General features: G+C 39.4%; 1 protein-coding gene across 6 annotated transcripts in view; it reads right to left on the minus strand.

Annotated features, from left to right (window-relative positions):
- Positions 1-19,717, minus strand: part of LOC124877253 (aminopeptidase O (putative)) — a 137,125-nt gene that overhangs the window by 8,606 nt on the left and 108,802 nt on the right. For 5 of the 6 annotated variants that reach the window (XM_047380330.1, XM_047380329.1, XM_047380326.1 and 2 more), the window contains 3 exons: positions 16,481-16,597; positions 6,340-6,426; positions 6,102-6,250 (listed from right to left, as the gene is read on the minus strand). In XM_047380330.1, coding sequence (XP_047236286.1) covers positions 6,110-6,250; positions 6,340-6,426; positions 16,481-16,597 — 345 coding nt within the window. In that variant the 3' untranslated portion in view covers positions 6,102-6,109. The remainder of the gene's footprint in view (positions 1-6,101; positions 6,251-6,339; positions 6,427-16,480; positions 16,598-19,717) is intronic. The other variant, XM_047380331.1, reaches the window with a different exon arrangement.

Consider the following 19,717-nt stretch of genomic DNA (forward strand, 5'->3'; position numbering starts at 1 on the left):
TGTGCATTTGATTAAATCCATGTCAGCATCGGTAAGCAGAGTCAGGGTCTCACTAGGCCCTATTAGTACATAGCAAGTAGACCCACTGAGGTGCTTGGCTCTCACCTTCACCAGGACTACAGAGCATGATAAAGGTATAATGTGCAAAAATCCCTGGACATAATGGAACAAAACCGAGGCGCAGATGTGTGAGGGGATTTTTTTTACATGCAGCCTTTGGAAAACAATGACTGGAATAAGAGATTTAAAGACAAAGATGACGAAAGATCCAAAAGAATCCACAAAAGCAGCAAAGAAGCAGAAGATAAAGACATAGCGAGACTTTGATGAAGAAGTGTAAAAATACAGCTCCACTGTCTCTATACACACATTTCTTTACTTTCTTTTCATTGTCTCCCTGTCTGGGTCATACTCTCCTCAGGTGCAGAACTTAGCCACTGTGAACAAAGAGGAAATCAATCACTGTTCACCAATCAGCTAAGCTCTGTATCTGGCTGGAGAGAGGATACAAAAAGTGGCTGAGGTGATTGACGTGCGGTCAAACCACTGCGCTGATGAGGAGCCCCCCTAATCGTCGTCATTTTAAATCACCGTCTCCTCAAACATAATCATACAAACCCTTAAATAATCAGGCCTTCTATAGTTTTGGTTTCTTAAGTGTGTAAGAACGTGAAGATGTTTGTATAATGAAGGAGATCTGGTTGCCAGAGCAGCCGGCAGGGTCAGGACAGTGTGGTAATCCCTGGCAATGTGATTTTATCATAAGCCACAAATCAGCACGCCAGGAACCCTCACAGCCCAGACATGAAAGAACAAGATCTCCTCTCTTTCTCTTTTATTATTCCCTCTAGCTCTACCTACTGAATCCAGCTCCAGTTCACTGCTAACACCCTGAATGTTAGAACTTTCTCTGCTCTGGCCTCCTGTTTCCCTCCCCTCACTCCTGCCATCAGAACTCAACAGTGAAAGACCACAACTGCAGATCATTCGCTGCCTCGCTCTCACCCGCTATTTCCTTGGTTACCCTTCTTCTCGTCTCCTATTTGCCACGCTCGGCTGACCCGGCGATATGCCCCTCATTAAGCGGATCAAGAAAGATTCCAAAGGCATGTACTGGGGGAAGGAAAATTACAAGAGGGCGAGCAGGGAAGGAGGAAAAAAACACACAAAGACCACCCTACTACTCTAAAGAGTTGTTCTGTTCAGGTTTAAAATCACAGTGGAGGAGGAAGCATGCCTTGATAGACATATTGTTTTCAGTTAAAACCCACTCATCCTGCCTCTGCAAAATCAACATTATTCACTCTGATTGGGACTGAATGTCTGTGAGGGGGAAAAAGGGTACAAGGTCAAGTCAGGGTTCCTACACATTTTCCCGGTAAATATTCAAAAGTTTGAAAGACTTAACTTTCCTGTTCTCTAAACCTCACAATCTTTAAAATATAAAATACTCAGATTCACTGTGAATTTTTGGTGGATATTTCTGTACTGGGCATAATGAAATCTCCAAAAAAACACTGGAAGAAAGGCAGAGAAAATAGGTAGCAAGGACCAGAAAAAGAAACAATGAACGATAGGAATGAAGGAGAGGAAGGGAGGGAGGGCAGAAGGAAGGAAGGAAGAACAGGTGTTATATAGTAAAGGACATAAAGGAGGTACTCAAGAAAGAAAGACAGAATGACACAAGGAAGAAAGCGGAAGGACAGAATGAAGAAAAAAGGAAAGAAGAGAGGAACAAAGGTAGGACACAAGGAAGGAAAGAAGAAAAATACCAAAGTAAGAAATGGAAGACAAAAAAGAAGGAAACAGGGAAGGAAAGAAGAACATAAGGAACGGAAGTATAAAAGAAGGTAAGAAGGAACCAAGGAAGACAGACAGGACGGACATGAGGATCAGAGTAAGAAAGGAGAAAAGTAAATGAGGAAGGCCACAAGGAAGGAAGATGGGACACAAGAAAGTAAATGAAAGAACAGGAATGGAGAAAGGAAAGCAAGGGCACACAGAACTATATTAGGAAAGAATGTAGGCATGTCATAGCAAACGAGGTAGGACCCTAAGAAGGAAGGAAGGACACAATATTTAGACAATAAAACAGAATAAAGTCTGGAATGCAAATATTTCTTAATACTTCTATTTTCCTTTCTTACACTTATTCAGACCTGGAAAATACTGAAATAAAGGTCCAGACATTTTCAGACTGGGTAGGAACCCTGTCAATTAAAAAAAGACAATTTAGGAATACAAACTGAGCAGAGAAACATAAATCCACCTCCCTACAGAGAGATATGGAAAGGCAGAAAGAAGGTCTGTTCATCCATCATTTTAATTGGAGTGAGATCTCAGATGACCAGTGGGATCCACTGATGTTTACGGGGGCTTGCTTGGGTCAGCCCATGGGAAGCTATAGTAAAAGTTGGGGTATTAATCTCTAAATGCTTCTTCTGCTCTTCTGAGGTGACAGGAGGAGGATAGCAGAAGGATGTGGGGATGTTTGTGGCCTAGTATCTGTGTCAGCGAGATTTATCAGAACGGAGCCACATGCCAAACCCTTGTAGAGAAAACCTTTCACATCCTGAGAAAGTGCAGAAAAAAAGCCTGATTGTGTCTGAAGATAAAAGCCTTGTCTCGTGGCAGCTTGACGAAATGGATTTAAGGCTGTGAGGCTGATGATGGACGAGTTTCTAGCTGCATCTCCTGACAAGGTCCGAGTTAACCAAGGTCACCGATGCTTTCTCGAGTGTTATTAACAGGAGGAAATTGAAATATTAACACAGCTCCATTTGATTTAAGTTAGCTGAAAATGCTAAGCTACAACATTAGCAGTAAATCAGTTTAGCCAAAAATCAATGGCTGTACCTGATAATAATTTTGATTGGATGTTTTTATGATTGTGAAATAAAGACTCAAGATCACAAACTTTGTTTCATTACACTTGAATGATTTATGGCAATAATGCATCAGTCATAGATGCTCCTTTATGTGACATTTTTACATTCAATAAGTTTCCTGCATCCTAATGAGTCGTGATTTCTAGGTCCAAATACAGTGTCGGATACATTTATGGCCTCCACCCAGTAAAGACGTGTAAAAGGCCTTAACATAAATGCATCTTCTATAACAGCAGCATAATCTCATGCTAAAACATTTACAAAAATCCAATGTAAGTACATTTACTTAGCGGGTGAAAAATTAAAGTCATGGTAATTGTTTTAACAAAATCACTAGTGACACATTTACTGCTGTGCTGCTGCAACCACCTTTGCCAGTAGGACAGCACTTTGTTTCTTTCTGTAATACTAGTCAAGGCTGGAGCATGCAAAGACAGGAACCTCTCTTTGTATGTCCTCTCTAGAGTCACAGATCTCCAACTCCAGTCATAGAGAGCCACTATCCTGCAACCTTTAAGTGAATCCTTGTTATTTAAGCAAAGGATTTGGCCTTAAGTTCTGGATCGTTATCTTTTTGAAAGACCCAATAACGTCATAATTTCAGTTTACTGGCAGAGACCACCAGATTCTTATTTAAATATTTCTGGTGTTTCAAATGGCACTCTGACAAGCTTCCCAGGGTCTTTGGAAGATAAACAAACAGCATGACAGATCTTCCCTCATCCTTAACAGCGGCCAGGAGTTGCTTTTGCACATATTAATCCTTTGTTAATACACCAGACCAACCTGAGGTGTGTAAAGTCCCACTATAGTCCTCCACATGTTTATGTTTGTTATAGTAGGACTGAAGCTTTTTTCCATCACTAAAAAATGCTTGTCCTGCAGACTTGGTGACCCTAAGATGCCATCATCGCTGCAGTTCTCTCACAGTGAACTGTGGAGATTTTTCTTGTATACTTCTCTTACCCATTGCCTCACTGTGCATGGTGGCAGGACAAATATAGATGCTCCTATAGCCTAGTGGCCACTGAATAAGAGAAATTGGCCTAAGTGTCTGGTCATGTTTATATCCCAGAAAACAGAAAGACATGGATTACTGAGAAGTGCCAACAAAAGTAAATTACACATAAAGAAATTCTTCGGTTATGTTAATTTTAGACAGATTGTGAGGAGTTTAAATAATTGTGCCACTAAATATCTAAATACCTAACGTCTAAATATAATTACCTTGAGAAAGAGAAAATAGCCACCAATGTTAAGAGATTAGAGCTGCACAACAAATCAAATTACGATTGTTAGTGCAACATGAAGATGCACAATCTTGCAATCACAATGGGTTGTTGGGATGCAACTTTTATTATGCTATACCATGATAAGTGCCATGCATTAAGACTCTGGGATTGCTAGTAATATATTTAACCACTCGGATGGACCTTGACTGTCCTTAATGCCCACGCACAATATAGATCTTAGTCACCCCAGAGCTCAGGGTGAGTGTTGGGACACTGTGATAATGGAAAAAGAAGCTGCAGTTCATCAATATCATCGTAATAACATTGCAAATGTTGTGTTTTCCGTATATCTTGCAAACTGTCATCTTAAGCCATAATCTGTTATAGATATAAATACAATTTTTATACATGTCTGTTGCATATTAATAAACATGTAAACTATGGCTGCAAATTGTTTTAAAAGAACAGCTTGGACTGCAATGGATAAAAGTACTTTAAGTACTTTGCATTCAGGCTCTCTATGCCAGCATTATGTATGGTGTTTGTTGTTTAATTGTTTTCATGCAGAGGTCCTGGTAAAGGGCCATTTAAAAAGGCAACTTAATCATTTCTTTGCCAAACTGGCAGATGTGTCCAGATGCACCTGTTTCAGTAACACCATGTTGATACTGAGATACTGAAATACATTTTTTTACATTATCTAGGTGAACTACTAGCTATCTGGGGTCTATGTTAGCAAAAAATCCACAACAGAAAGTTAAAATAACTGTTTATCAAAAGTCATATCGTCATAGCAACTTTCACAAGCATTATCGCATACTGCATGTTTTCCCTAATATCGTGAAGCCCTAATTTAAACACTACTAATTAATTGAATTATTTATTATTATTTTATCATGCAAGGAGTTGAACTACAATCTATTTTTCCCTTTGAACCTTGGACTTTTTTGTTTATAACCCGCCTGTTGATTCAGATTAACAAAGCCTCTTGGAGTTGCATTTACTCATCTTTTTTATGTATTTTTTGTTTCTTCCTTTGCAAGAAAGCTAAAAGTGCCAGGGGGAATTTCAGACACTGTTTGTTCCTGATTCAAATTCAGCAATAAAAAAAAGTTCACTACATAGAAAGAATACATAATTGCCTGACCCAGATCCTTTTAGCTTCTTGCTGTAATTGTATAAATTGTGCAACATCCAGGTGATCTGTTTTCACTACAGCTTTTTATCTTTTCATTTAGTTTCAGAGCAAGAAACCCCTCACGGCTCAGGATAAGCCAGGAGGCCACTAGTTGACAGTTGTGATTATGCATATAAACAACACCCAGTAGGGGTTCCAGGCTGGACCATGTGCAAATTGCTCCAGAGTTCAGACCATCCTGAGCCCTTCAGAACATGCTCTCTGAACCATTTTCTTGGCTTTTCAGTCTTCCTGCACAGTTTATTTAGGGAACAAATTCCCAAATCCCTTTCCTAAAATATGGTGATTGTGCTGCCGTGAAACCACAAGGGTCTACAAGCTCACTAATGAGTCAGAAAAGAATATGGAGTAAAGGTGGCCAACAGACTCACATGTAGACTCTCTGCTCGGATCGATGGGATCAAGATCAATTCAATACAAAGCTTTATTTTACAGGCACCACTGTGGAGCGCCGGGTCAAATATGACAAAGTCTCAGGACACAAAAACTCCTAAAAGTTCAGATAATGGACAATATTACCCTGACATACATGTGTCTAATTCAGAGATGTTTGGTATCTCTGAAGCTTTACGAGATTTACTATACCTGTTAAATTTCAAAGTCTCTGGACAACACACACGATGGTGAAAGTGAGCAGAGTTTCTGCTCAGAAGGTTCGGGGCTGCAAACCAGTGAAATAGAAAGAACCAGCAGAAGTAAAAGCTACTGTTCATATCTAGAATGACAGAAACCCCACAGGAACGACCAAAATTAAAACCCTGCTAAACAAAAATGGCACTTCACCTCCAGCGTCACAGGATCATCTCCTCCACCACTCTGCGTGCTGATTGGTCCATTTCCTCCTGGACTAATGCAAGACAGCGACGAGCCAAAGCCTGCTGCTCTGGATCCTCCTGAACCATCAGCTCCCCGTAAAGATACACACCCATCGCCTTAAACACACACACACAGTCAGTTCTAAATCTTCTCTGTGTTTTTCATATACAACCGAAAATATTGTATACAATTTTGGATGTTTTACCTGGTCGTGAAGCAGAAAGTGCTCAACATCACAGTATGCCTGAGAGTAAGCATGTTTGACCACCAGCTCACACCAGCGATGTTGGACCTGCAACCAAAACAGGAAAACTGATTTTTAGTAATATTCTAAATTTCCCACAGAAAAAAAAACGTTTATGTTTATTCAGAATATTATAAATACTCAAGTCTGGGCTAAAGCCTGCCCTTCTCTTCAACATCTCTGGGCTTTGAAGAGAAATAGTTGTGAGCTATGAGGCCTAGTAGGTGAGAAGTGGAGCCAGTGATGCCCCAATAGTACCAATGTAGCTGCAACCTTCAGTTAGCGTTTGTTAGCATTTATTGTCACAGGATAGCTTCCGTTGGTGACTGGTGAAGTATTTAAACATTTTGACAAAAAATGGTTTGCCAATTTGTGGCTAGGTGATGTTATCACTGCTATGCTGACGATACACAATTATAGATTTCTCTGTCAAAAAAAATGACGAAAATTGTACGTTTTTTGTTTTTTGCAGAGCTTGCAAATCAATAAATTAATGCCATCTTGTTCATCCAGAATGGTGTAGCTAGAGCATTAACTAACACCAAATGGCATTAGCATATTACACCTAATTTATTATCTTTCCACTTGTTAGTTAAGCAAAATATTGATGTTAAATTACTGCCTGCGACTACTATTTTTTATAGCTTTAAATGGAAATGGCTCTTTATTATGCTGATGAGATACTAACTGTAGACAGTTAATGTCTGTAGAAAAAGACCAAATTGAATAAAAGTCCTTATGGCTCTGTTCTCTGTCACTTACAACTAAAAACCAACTTTTATGTTTTATGATTTATGTTTGTGCTGTTTTAGTTGGGCTTCCCAATTTATATATTTTACATAATTATATACAATAAAATAAAAATAAAACCTTCATTTCATGATCTATTTTTAAAATTTATGTTTCATTCATGTTTTATGATCTGTAGTTAAAATTTTCTTTCGAAGAACACTGAGTTTATGATTGCTGTATAAGATCTTGATTTCCCACAATCTCCTTACTTATTCATGAATTTTGGCAATTATTCATACATCATTGAAAATCACAATGATGTTGATGGTTACATTTCTTTAAAGATTCCGAGAGATTTATCTAAAATTAACTTAAAAGATCCTTTATTCACGTTGGAAACATACATTTTATTCTCTGACAGTGTGTTTGTGTTCTTACTGTACAGTGTGTGTGTTTGTGAAAGCTAATACCTGGCATTTTTCCAGTAGGATCAATAGGAGCTCTGTTGCTGCAGTTACAGGAGAGATCAGAGACCGGCTCTGTCCCTGCCTCAACCATCATCCGTCATCATCTGATACGAACGTGCACGTGAGAGTGTGTGTGTGTGTGTGTGTGTGTGTGAGAGGCAGACAGAGGACGATAAGAAATACAGGGCTGCGATAACTTCTTTTAAAGCTTGGCTATTTCAAGCTTTAAAAATCTTCCTCACAGCTGCCTTCACAGACCCAGGGTAATAGACTAGTCCTTTGAAGAGTTCAGTGACCAAGTGTGGGATTTCTTTTGATTGATTTGATCTCAACAGCTCAAGCTTTAGGAAAAGAAAAGGTACAGAAAATCATTTTGAGATTTTAGAACAGGAGCAAAAGTGATGCGTCCGAGGCAAAATGTTAAGCTTTCACATAACAGATGTTTGTTTGAGCCTTTAAATGGTGCATTCCCCAATTTTCATCTCTGCACAATGAGGACTGAGAAATGCTTCATTTAGAATCCAAAAATAACCTGATTGGTTTTTAAACAGTTTTTAAATGATGATTTAATATTTATAAGAAAAAAAAACAAAAACAAAAAAAGCAAATAAACCTAAAAATCAGCTTCATTTTCCTCTAGAAATGTGTTTTCCTATCTTTGAAAGAGTGTGTGCAGTATGTTTACCCTCTAGTGCCAGCTCTGCCCTCCTAGCCTGTGCAGCCCCAGCAGCTGCTCACTATACTGGGTTACATTCCTGGGGAGAGCCCTGGGGCAGAGCAGCTGCTTGGTGCACCTCTTCTTCTCCCCCCTGCTTTTTTTTTTTTTTTTTAAATTATATTTCCTCTTGCAGGGCCCCTCTTCCTGACAGCACATGCAATTACGCAGTGACATTCCTTCATTTATTACTGCACCACTGCTCTTGCCTTCACTCCTCTCTACCACTGGTTTTATCACACAGGCGCTAAAACTGTTTGCTTCAGTATTCATTGTGCAAACCTAGTAACCAAATATATTTTGTTTATAATTGCTTTCCATACCAATCTAAATGCAACAAATTAAGCATAAAACCATCTGCTTAATAGTGTATGAGTTCGCTTTGAAAGCCAGAATGACTTCTGGCATTTGTGCATGTGCCTGGATCCTCTGGACATTCAGTTGACTGCTCTCTGCTGAATCAGTAGTCGCTTTAGGAAGGTTTGCTGTTTTTGCAGCACAAGTTAGGATAGTAGGTACACCTCAAATTAACTTTCACATGACTCATTTGCAATGTAACATGATGATCCTTACCTATCTGTGGTTTACTCTAATATTTTACCACTTGCCCTTAATCTGCCAGCCTGGCAGCTACATTTTGAACAATCATGTCAAGGGGTAGGATGTCCCAACTGTCTGTGTTAAAGGGGGCAGAAAAAAGTTGGCACTAATTTTGTATTATCATGCATTTCAATTTTGACGGTCATGCTTCAAATGAAAGGTTATGAGTTTCCCCAATAAAGAAATCCACAACCTAACATAGTTTCCCATCAGTAAATATCTTGCTATCTCAACAATTATGTTAATATAGGTTTATGTCTTTCACTGTTTTACATATGCTGTTATTGTTCATCGTTTTATTGAGCATAGGAATACGGTCTTGAAAACCATTAAAATTATTTTAACATCACAACAACTGTTGTAAAATGTAGATAATCTATGTCATTTGAAGATTTGCTGCGAATGATTCAGCATTGCCTATCCACGTATCTGATACGTCATTTGATCACAATATAAACTGGGCTACACACATGTTTTTCGAAATTTCGATAGATTATGTGGCATCAATGTCACAACTCAGAGACGCAATAAATTACATGCCAAAAGTTTGAAAGCAACTTCAAGTTTCTATTCACGATGACATTTTTACAAAACAGTTAAAAATTAATGGAATGTATTTACTGCATGGGCAGGCTTTGCTATTACTGACGTGTAAGCTCGGGTATACATCAATGTTGCCAGACCATCACTGATTAAATGTTTGCAAAAGAAGGGCTAAATTATATGGTGGACAGAATTTGCAAGAATCACAACTTCATTGTTAACGTAGAAGCAAATTAAAGTTTGCATATTGTGAATATGAGGCAGCTGTTCTTGCATGAATGACACTCTGGGCAAAATCTTTCTTCTGCTCCAACACCAACCCCAAGTAAAAGCCAACACACTACCCAGAAGAAGCAAAATCTACAAAATACAGCAACTTTTTATTATGTAACTATGAACCATTAAGAAAAAAACATATATTTGTCTGTTTGACTTTAGGCTGAAAGCTGGGAATAAGATATATAGTAAAGTTCTGCGTAATTAGCCACATAAAGCCATTTCCTTACAGTTCTTACACTGTCTATGAAGCAAATGGGCGCCTCCACTGACTGTACATGCAAAAAAAAAAAAAGCCATAGAAAATCATTTCAAGTGCAACTGATGGCTTTTGTTGTATAAGAGCTTTTAATTTTCTTGCCTGTGCCTCCCTGAGCGGTGAGCCATGTAACCTATATCAAAATCTGCCAATGTATGAATGTGAGTGCGGCTAAGTGAATGTGGCTTTAGTGTAACATGCTGAGTGGTCTATATGAGTAGAAAAAGCGCTGTAAAAAATTCATTCTGTTTACTATTGACTCTGTGATTGTAATACAGTTTCACAATGTAAACACTGTGAAATGATCACAAATATATGGCTGGAATATCAGAACTGAATCTGCACAGACTCGCCTCTCTTATAAGCAACAGAATACAGAAGCCAGCGTCGGTTGAAATCATATTACAAATTATTAAACTTACACCTTTCCATGGAGTTCTTTGTGCAGTTGCTGTTTTACATTTGGTGGTGAAAATTTTGTTTTTTAATTCCAGTATGGAAGCCTTTCACTTGTGCCAGCTGTGCGACACCTCAAACCTGCTGCAGTGGGAGGAGTTAATGGCCCTGCTTTTGACCACACAGTGGAAACACTTATTTAAAATAGGCAAGGGTAAATAAAAAATATGGGAAAAATCATTATGGGGAAAAAACTCTGGGTCTCATAGTTGAATCAACTTTATTTGATTGCTTGGGGGCACTTGTAAACTGTGTGTAAAGCATAGAACTTTCAGCTCTAGATGGTCAAGAACAATTAAGTATGGAAAGAGAAAAGAGACAATGACACAAAGCAAAATGTCACTTACTGTCTGTTTGAAGCAATAGTTGATGGCTTTTCAGTTTCTTCCAAGGGGTGTCTAACTTTACTGTAGAGTACTTTAACTGCTATTCTTCATCACCTCAAGTAATGGTCCAAGAAGGACAGGGGCAGCAATAGCACGAGAAAAATAGAATTCAGACTAAATATTATAGCTGATTAGCTTTTTTACAGTTGACACAACTTGTTTTCTTATCTAGTTTGTCCACTTATACCTCTGAGGCCTGAAAGGAATTTAATCTTTTTTTCAGGGTTTTAATACTTTAGACACAGGAACACTTGTTTTTGTTTCCAGTTAAATGTGAGAACCCAATGGCTTTTGACAGTATAATGTTTGCACAGATGCATAAAATGACTCATACAACTTGTATTTTTGTGGCCATTTCCCAGGCAATACTTTGTTTATGCTTCAACATTTTTTGTTGTCTTGTTCTATTTTACTCAGCATAAACCAAATTCTGGAAGTGTTCCAGTGGAATCTATAGTCAGTAAAGGGAGCAAAATGACTTGCCTTTGACATATTTTCACTTCATCACATTAGCACAGGTAGAGTCACGCAGCATCTTAAATCACACAAGGTTCATAGGAAAGGAAGTGGGCCAATGTCACACACCCACACTCATACATGCAAACACATGCCCAGAGCTCACAGGCCCACCTGTACAAATATTCATGGCCACTAACAGCCCACACAAAGCAGTCTGGCTGCACGCACAATGACTGTCAGTGTTTCACTTTTGTCCACATTTTAACACTCAGAGATGCTACAAGCCAACATTTTCAGCTCAAAGACAAGCTCTCTTATCACTTTCATTGCACAGCATTTCTGCACTCTGCAGATTTGTTTAGCACAAGATCATGTGGGGAAATAATATGTAGCAGCATTTTATGATCACATAAAAAATCGATTTCCAAAATAAATCCATAAATATTTATAAATATAATAATAATTATAATAATATATATAATAATTTTATTTGTAGGTGCCTTTTAGGGCACTCAAGGTCACCACACAGAAGCAAGGAAGAAGGGTAGAGCGGGGTGTCATCCGTATAGCAATGAAACTGAATATTGAACTTTCAAATGATATGGCCAAGGGGTAGGAGACAGATAATAAAAAGTATAGGGCTGAGAACAGAACCTTGGAGGACACCCGAAGAAAGAAGAGATGGCTTGGATGCAAATGTTTTTACTAGATGAACTGAGTGTGGCCTGAGAGACATGAAGAGAACTAGTTTAGGGGAGCATCTGAGAAACCAACAGGTGCCAGTCTGTCGAGGAGGATGGAATGGGATATTGTATCAAATGCTGAACTCAGGTCAAGCACGATGAGGATGGATATAAGGCAGAAGTCTGCGGCCATCAGGAGGTCATTTGTTTGTTTTTTTTGGTGCTGTATTGTGGGAGGAAGCCAGACTCGAACTGTTCATTGGAGTCGTTATTGGAGAGGTAACAATGAATTTGGGCTGCACCGTTTTGAGAGGGGAAGTTGGTGATGGGAGGAAGGTTACTGAAGTTGTTCGGGTCTAAATCAGATTTTTTGATAATAGGAATAACTGCAGCATATTGGAATATTACAGGAGCGGAACCAGAGACAGGAGTGGATGATAGCAGCTATCAAAGGCAGTAGAGAGAGGAGACAGTCTTTAACCAGAGAGGTAGGAAGAGGGATGGGTTGGCAGGTAGATGATTTAGATTTCTGAATCAGTTTAGGTAAGGGATATAGTCTGGTCGACGCAGGGTTTTGGTAACCAAAGAAAAAAGGACCCATGTGCTCCAATCACCAGCTCTGAATAACTGTGAATAATAGCAGGATTTTGTTGAGGAGAGATTGTAGCAGATGGTTATGGTTTAATTAATTGTAAATAGAGTCCAATTTTTCTGTAGAAGCATTCCAGTCGGTGTCCTTTGACATCGCTGCGGTCAGTTGTGGTGATGGTGCTAAAGTTATCCGACCTGGATAGGCTAGATAACAGATCGCAATCAACCTTTCTGCCAGTGTGACGAGCCATAGACCAGAAGTTGTTTATAGCCGGGGAGCTGTCGATACGGAAGCTCTAGCTGGACCCACGGTGGATGCATTTTCGTCGAAGGCAGAAAGCAATGTCTGGGCAAATGTACAACAGTGGTGGTGAATGAGGTAAGAGCTAGAACCATGGTTCAATGAATTAAATGGCAGAGTATCAAAGTACAGTTATCGTTGGATAAAAAATAGAAGACAGCATAGTCCAGATGAGGGAAAACTACATAGCCAGATTGTTTAGCCACATAGTTAATTAGATAAGATACCAAAAATTATGAGAGAGGGAAGAAAAGCCAGAGGGCAGTAGCAGTAACACATGCCAGCGTTCCGTTAAACAGCTCAAATCAAGACATTCAAAATATTCAAGGCTTACAGTTTATCTGGTGTGAAATTATCATAAGAAGAGGTGTCACGTAGGCTGTTCAAACTGTCAAAACACCATTACAAAGTGATTCATCAGATCTTTCTGAATGTGATTAGGGTGATAGTATTTGTAGTACCATTTTAGTATCATAAGCAGCCATCTATATCACCCAGTATTTATTAACTACACTGCTCAAAAAAATAAAGCAAACACTTAAACAACACAATATAACTCCAAGTAAATCAAACTTCTGTGAAATCAAACTGTCCACTTAGGAAGCAACACTGATTGACAATTAATTTCACATGTTGTACAAATGAAATAGACAACAGGGGGAAATCTTTGGTGATTAGCAAGACTCACTTAATAAAGGAGTGGTTCCGCAGGTGGGGATCACAGACCACTTCTCAGTACCGATGCTTTCTGGCTGATGTTTTAGTCACTTTTGAATGTTGGTGGTGCTTTCACACTCCTGGTAGCATGAGACGGACTCTACAACCCACACAAGTGGCTCAGGTAGTGCAGCTCATCCAGGATGGCACATCAATGCAAGCTGTGGCAAGAAGGTTTGCTGTGTCTGTTAGCGTAGTGTCCAGAGCCTGGAAGTGCCACCAGGAGACAGGCCAGTACACCAGGAGACGTGGAGGAGGCTGTAGGAGGGCAACAACCCAGCAGCAGGACCGCTACCTCTGCCTTTGTGCAAGGAGGAACAGGAGGAGCACTGCCAGAGCCCTGCAAAATGACCTCCAGCAGGCCACAAATGTGCATGTGTCTGCACAAACGGTTAGAAACTGACTCTATGAGGATGGTATGAGGGCCCGACGTCCACAAATGGGGGTTGTGCTCACAGCCCAACGCCGGGCAGGACGCTTGGCATTTGCCAGAGAACACCAGGATTGGCAAATCCCCCACTGGCGCCCTGTGGTCTTCACAGATGAAAGCAGGTTCACACTGAGCACATGTGACAGACGTGACAGAGTCTGGAGACACCGTGGAGAGCGATCTGCTGCCTGCAACATCCTTCAGCAAGACCGGTTTGGCAGTAGGTCAGTAATGGTGTGGGGTGACATTTCTTTGGTGGGCTACACGGCCCTCCTTGTGATGAGATCCTCAGACCCCTTGTGAGATCATATGCTGGTGCGGTTGGCCCTGGGTTCCTCCTAATGCAGGACAATGCTAGACCTCATGTGGCTGGAGTGTGTCAGCAGTTCCTGCAAGATGAAGACATTGAAGCTATGGACTGGTCCGCCCGTTCCCCAGACCTGAATCCGATTGAGCACATCTGGGACATCATGTCTCGCTCCATCCACCAACATCACGTTGCCCCTCAGACTGTCCAGGAGTTGGCGGATGCTTTAGTCCAGGTCTGGGAGGAGATCCCTCAGGAGACCATCCACCATCTCATCAGGAGCATGCCCAGGCGTTGTAGGGAGGTCATACAGACACGTGGAGGCCACACACAATACTGAGCCTCATTTTGACTTGTTTTAAGGACATTATATCAAAGTTGGATCAGCCTGTAGTGTGTTTTCCACTTTAATTTTGTGTCTGACTCCAAATCCAGGCCTCCATTGGTTAATAAATTTGATTTCCATTGAATGATTTTTGTCTGATTTTGTTGTCAACACATTCAACTTTATACAGAACAAAGTATTCAATGAGAATATTTCATTAATTCAGATCTAGGATCTGTTATTTGAGTGTTCCCTTTATTTTTTTGAGCAGTGTACAAAAAGCTCCCAGCATCTGTGCGGTAAACTGAAATCACTTCTGTATTAATCTAAAGGTTTTACACAGATTACTTATTTATTGTCTAAAGAAAATGTGGTACGAGAGAGAGTGGAAAAAGGAAGAAAATGAAAGTGATTAACCCTTTTGAGAAAGAAACAACTAACCTCAGTCGGCGCTGTTGCCTTTAGACGGATGTGTGCAAGTGTGAATAATTGTGCAAGTGCGTTATTTTCTGCATCACTACATGCATAATGGGCCTGCTTATTTTTAGCAAATAGTGAGATGTTTTTGTTTTTTTTTCCTGGAAATTATGCAGAAGAATCTGCGTTTTATCTGCCAGGAAATCTGCCTTCAGCATCCTCATCCTGAAAGCTGGAGCCAAGGCCAAACACAAAGCGGCCTTCGTTTTGTCACTACAGGGTCAAAAGGCGGCCGCTGTGAAATTATGCAAATTAAAAGGATAAAACTTTGAGATTGCTGATTTATGTGATATAATACAATTACCAGAATATGCGTTATAAATGTAAATATTTTGAATGCATCTTTACTCATCAGGATTTAGCCTAGTAACCACTCAAGTGACTCTCCACAGCAAAACATCTGAGTCCTATTACACAGCTCGTATAATTAATAGGAAGTTGTAAAAACCTGAATATGTATCAAGTTTTTCTTTTCAAAATGAGCCATGTGTTAACAATGGAGGTTACCGCGGACAGCTTACAGGTTTTTGCTGCAGCTGTGTTTTCACACCCGGACTCCTGTACTGCACAGCAGTTCTCTATTGTAAAATAACTTTGAGGTTGTTGCAAACACCAATACAGTGAAAAATGCATGTATACAAATGCTGTTTTTCAAAGTACAAATAAAAGTTTTATAACTAAGAAAAATATAGGGGAATACTTGTGGGTTTAAATCGCTAACAGCAGGAGCTGCTGTTACAATAAATTTATAATAAACCACTAAGTGCATCACATTTAAGTGAAAACTGAAAGGAAACCTACATTGCCTTTTAGCCAGAGCTAAAATAGAATATTTTTGTTTTTTGTTCTTTAATCAAGGTATATTCATGTGTTAGAATGGCCTAGTCAAAGTTCTGACCTAAGCATAATGGAAAAACTTTGAGAAAGCTTGAATTCATAAAGGCTCTTCATCCAATGTGACTGAGGTGGGCTATTTTGCAACAAAGGATTAGACAAGTCCTCTAGGTGTGTAAAGCTGGTAAAGATATACCCCAAAAATTCCGGTATAATTGCAGTAGAAAAGTGATTCTACAACGTTTTGATTTCAGAAGGCTAAATAAAAACGTGCACACCAATTTTCGAATTTTCATATGTAAGAAACGTTTTTAACCACGTATAATTTACATTCCATTTCACTTTATGTACAATTTTGTGTCCGTCACATAAAATTCCAATTAAAAAAAAAAGATTTCTGGTTGAAACGTGACAAAACGTGAAAAACTTCAAGGGGTATGCATACTTTTGCAAGACGCCGTACGTTTATATTCCTGGAAATGAGGTCGGAGAACTTTGTTACGTTTGCTCACTTGTCTGAGCTTGTGTGCACATGGTGTCTCACCTCAGCATCTTGTTTCTGCAGACTGTAGGTTTTTTGCAGAACAAGCATTGATGGCAGACTCAGCTCAGATTCTTCCAGCAGAAGCTCCAAAAGCATCACCAGCTGGTCCGCCGTCAGCTGAGGAGACAAAACACTTGCTAATATTAATAGAAGCTTACACATAGAAGTTACTCTGCCACATTATTAAAGATTATAATAGTTTTACCTTCTTCATACAGCACACAACATTAAACAAGCGACATTATAAAAGTTGTCTAATTCAAATACTGGATATTGCTCATTTCTTCGCAAGCACATTTATATTGTTTTCTACAAGTTTAATTTTCTTCACTGTGCTCTGACATCCTTCATGAAAAATAATTTATAGAAAACAGACACTTTAATCAAGCCTCTCACTCAGAGGAAGAGGTTCAACAATAAAAAAAAAGACCAGAGATGGTAATTGAATGAATATGATAATCCAAAGAAATATTACAAAATAGATGAAAAGAGAAAATGAGACAAAGTGAAAAGATTAAGGTCTGCATGTAAGACAGAGAGGTAAGATGAAAGAAAGCAGGGATGCTGTCTTTGTTAACTTTGAACCAAAACTAGGAACCCTATTTGGGAATAAACAGTGCTATAATAGACTATTTTGGTTAGCACAATTGTGCTTTTTAACAGCTGGAATCCCACAGTGCAATAATTTTTGAGTCTTACAATAGTGAGAAAAGAAGTGAAAAAATATTTCTTTTAGGAATTTCAGGCTTTTGCCACCTTTTATCAGTTATCCTGAGGTAAACAGCCTATTTTCTTCACATGACTAACATCTTCAGAGACGAGTATTCCGGGAAACCATGTGGGCGGAGATATCAGAACGTGGCCTCCTCCTCTGGGGCCAGCTGTGCCCAGCCTTGCCTGCCTTCCCTGTTGGGTACACCAAACACTCCCAGTAACACTTTTCCCCCGCTCCCAGCCTGGGACACAGTTAATGGCTGGAGGCCCCTCAGGGACCAATGTGAAAATGAGTACGAAGTTTGTGTGTGACAGAGGGAAAGTAGAGCTCGAGAGAGCAACTACACATCCTACCTTCATTTGAAGTGAACGAAACATGCATGAATAAACTATGGTTGTGAAACACATTAAGTCACATTACAGCCAGAAACTTTATGGTATTCTACTGTTATTTTATGTGAAATGTAGGGAAGTGATACATTGTTTTCAAACTCCCTTACAAGTAAAAATCTGCAAAATGTGGCATGAATTTGTATTAAAAACTCCTGAATCAACACTTTATAGAATAACCTTTTAATGCAATTAGGTATTGGTATTAGGTGTTTTTTTTTAAAGCTATCCCTGCTGATTCCCTGTAAACACTTCTGAAACCTTCACAGAACAGCTGGATTTATGCAAAAGTAAAATTACACACATTTGGACCTAATGTACTTTTTTTGTTAAAACTTTAAAAAAAACATTTATTATTCTCCTTCCATTTTACAAACATGTACTACTTTGTGTAAACTCGGAATAAAATACAATGTTTGTGGTTCTGAATCTGAAAAAGTTGAATGGGTATGAATATTTTTCCAAGGCACTGTATCTGTGGGAGCTGAGGGAATCACACCTAGACTTAAATTGGCAAACAGTCAAATCAAACTGAACTTGCACTGCTGCCACACACACACACACACACACACTCTTGTTTTACTATATGTAGTGAGGACCATGTGTTGACTCCCATTGACATCCATTGATTTTCAGTCATTTTCAACCCTTTCTATGCCCTAACCCTGACAATAACCCTAAACCTAACTATTACCAGTGCATGCCTAACCCTAACCTTAACCTAAAGTCAATTCCTACCTTAGTCCTAAACCTAACCGTTAGCAAAATAGGTCGTGAGGACCAGCAAAATGTCCTCACTTTGGTACAAACGGTCCTCAATTTGATGGTGAAATCGGGAAAATGGTTTTCACTCTGATGCCAAGACAGGAACACACACACACACACTTCAGCTCATCTAACTGCTAAACATGAGACATCCCGTCTTTCCCTCACCCTCTATTGACTCCCCTCTCTCCGTCTCTCCTCCCTCCATTTTGTGAAGGCTGAGTGTTTTCTGAAGTGGCGTCTCCATCTCCAACGAGTCTCTTCGGGGCCCACCCATGATCCCTCTCAATCCCCCCAGTCTTTGAAAACTGAGGAGTCGGCAGCAATAAAATAGCGCTCTCGCAGGCGCGCTTACACAACCGCTCCGCACGCTGTTACTGTGAGGTCCTGTTATGCCTGTATGTATTTGTGTTGCTATGGCAGTAATCAATATGTCTGCACCAGTGTCTCCAGAAACAGATTCCTGGTCAATGATGATATATTTGAAACTAGTTTGCATTGTTATTATCCAGTCACACACAGAGACACACACAGCATGCACGTCATGGCAGACAGGGACATAATTATCTTCCTTATCTAATGTAACACATCCATGACATCAACAGCAATTAACTGTGGCTCCGACAATCACTTTCCTGTACTTTAACAGGAACACAACACACAGAAAGCACGACTACAAACATTCACTTAAAGGTGGTACTTTCTGTTACTTTGAACTACCAATTCACTATAATTCACAGGAAATATTGGGAGCTTTTTTACCTCTCTAAGTCAAATAGGAGTGATTCGTTTCCCACGATTTCAGCCTCCGATGGCCTGAACTATATTTCCTTATAGAACCCATCAGGAGAAAGAGCACATGCCTGAAAGCGGATTACTTGTTCACTCAACATGCTCTCCAACCTTTTCTATACCTTTTTGTCTGCATATCTCTTAAAATTGGTGGTTTTTATTTTGAAACCTTCAAAACCAAAAAAGTCCAGAAATGTTCTTTCAATAATTAACCGTCTGTTCTTATCATATCAAGTTGGGAGAGAAACAAATCCAGAGACCATTTATTCAACCTTTTTAAATCACTTCTTCATCTTTTCCTTATAAACTTTTTTTTTCTGAAAATCAAACTAAACTCTGCTCAATCATCAGTTTTTATACTGACATCTGATGCTCTATAAACCTATAGGCCTCCCACATTAATTGGAATCCTTTAAAAAGCCTCAACAAATGTAACTGTTATCACAGTGACTTAATGATTAATCTCGCACATATTTAGAATTTTAGAAAAATTCAACCTTTAATTTAAATACTGTAACTTTATTCAATGGTGAACAGAAACCCCCACAATAAGAAATAATTGTTTATAACAGGTGC

Source organism: Girardinichthys multiradiatus, chromosome 12 (assembly GCF_021462225.1).
Source record: "Girardinichthys multiradiatus isolate DD_20200921_A chromosome 12, DD_fGirMul_XY1, whole genome shotgun sequence".
Taxonomy (NCBI): Eukaryota; Metazoa; Chordata; class Actinopteri; order Cyprinodontiformes; family Goodeidae; genus Girardinichthys; species Girardinichthys multiradiatus.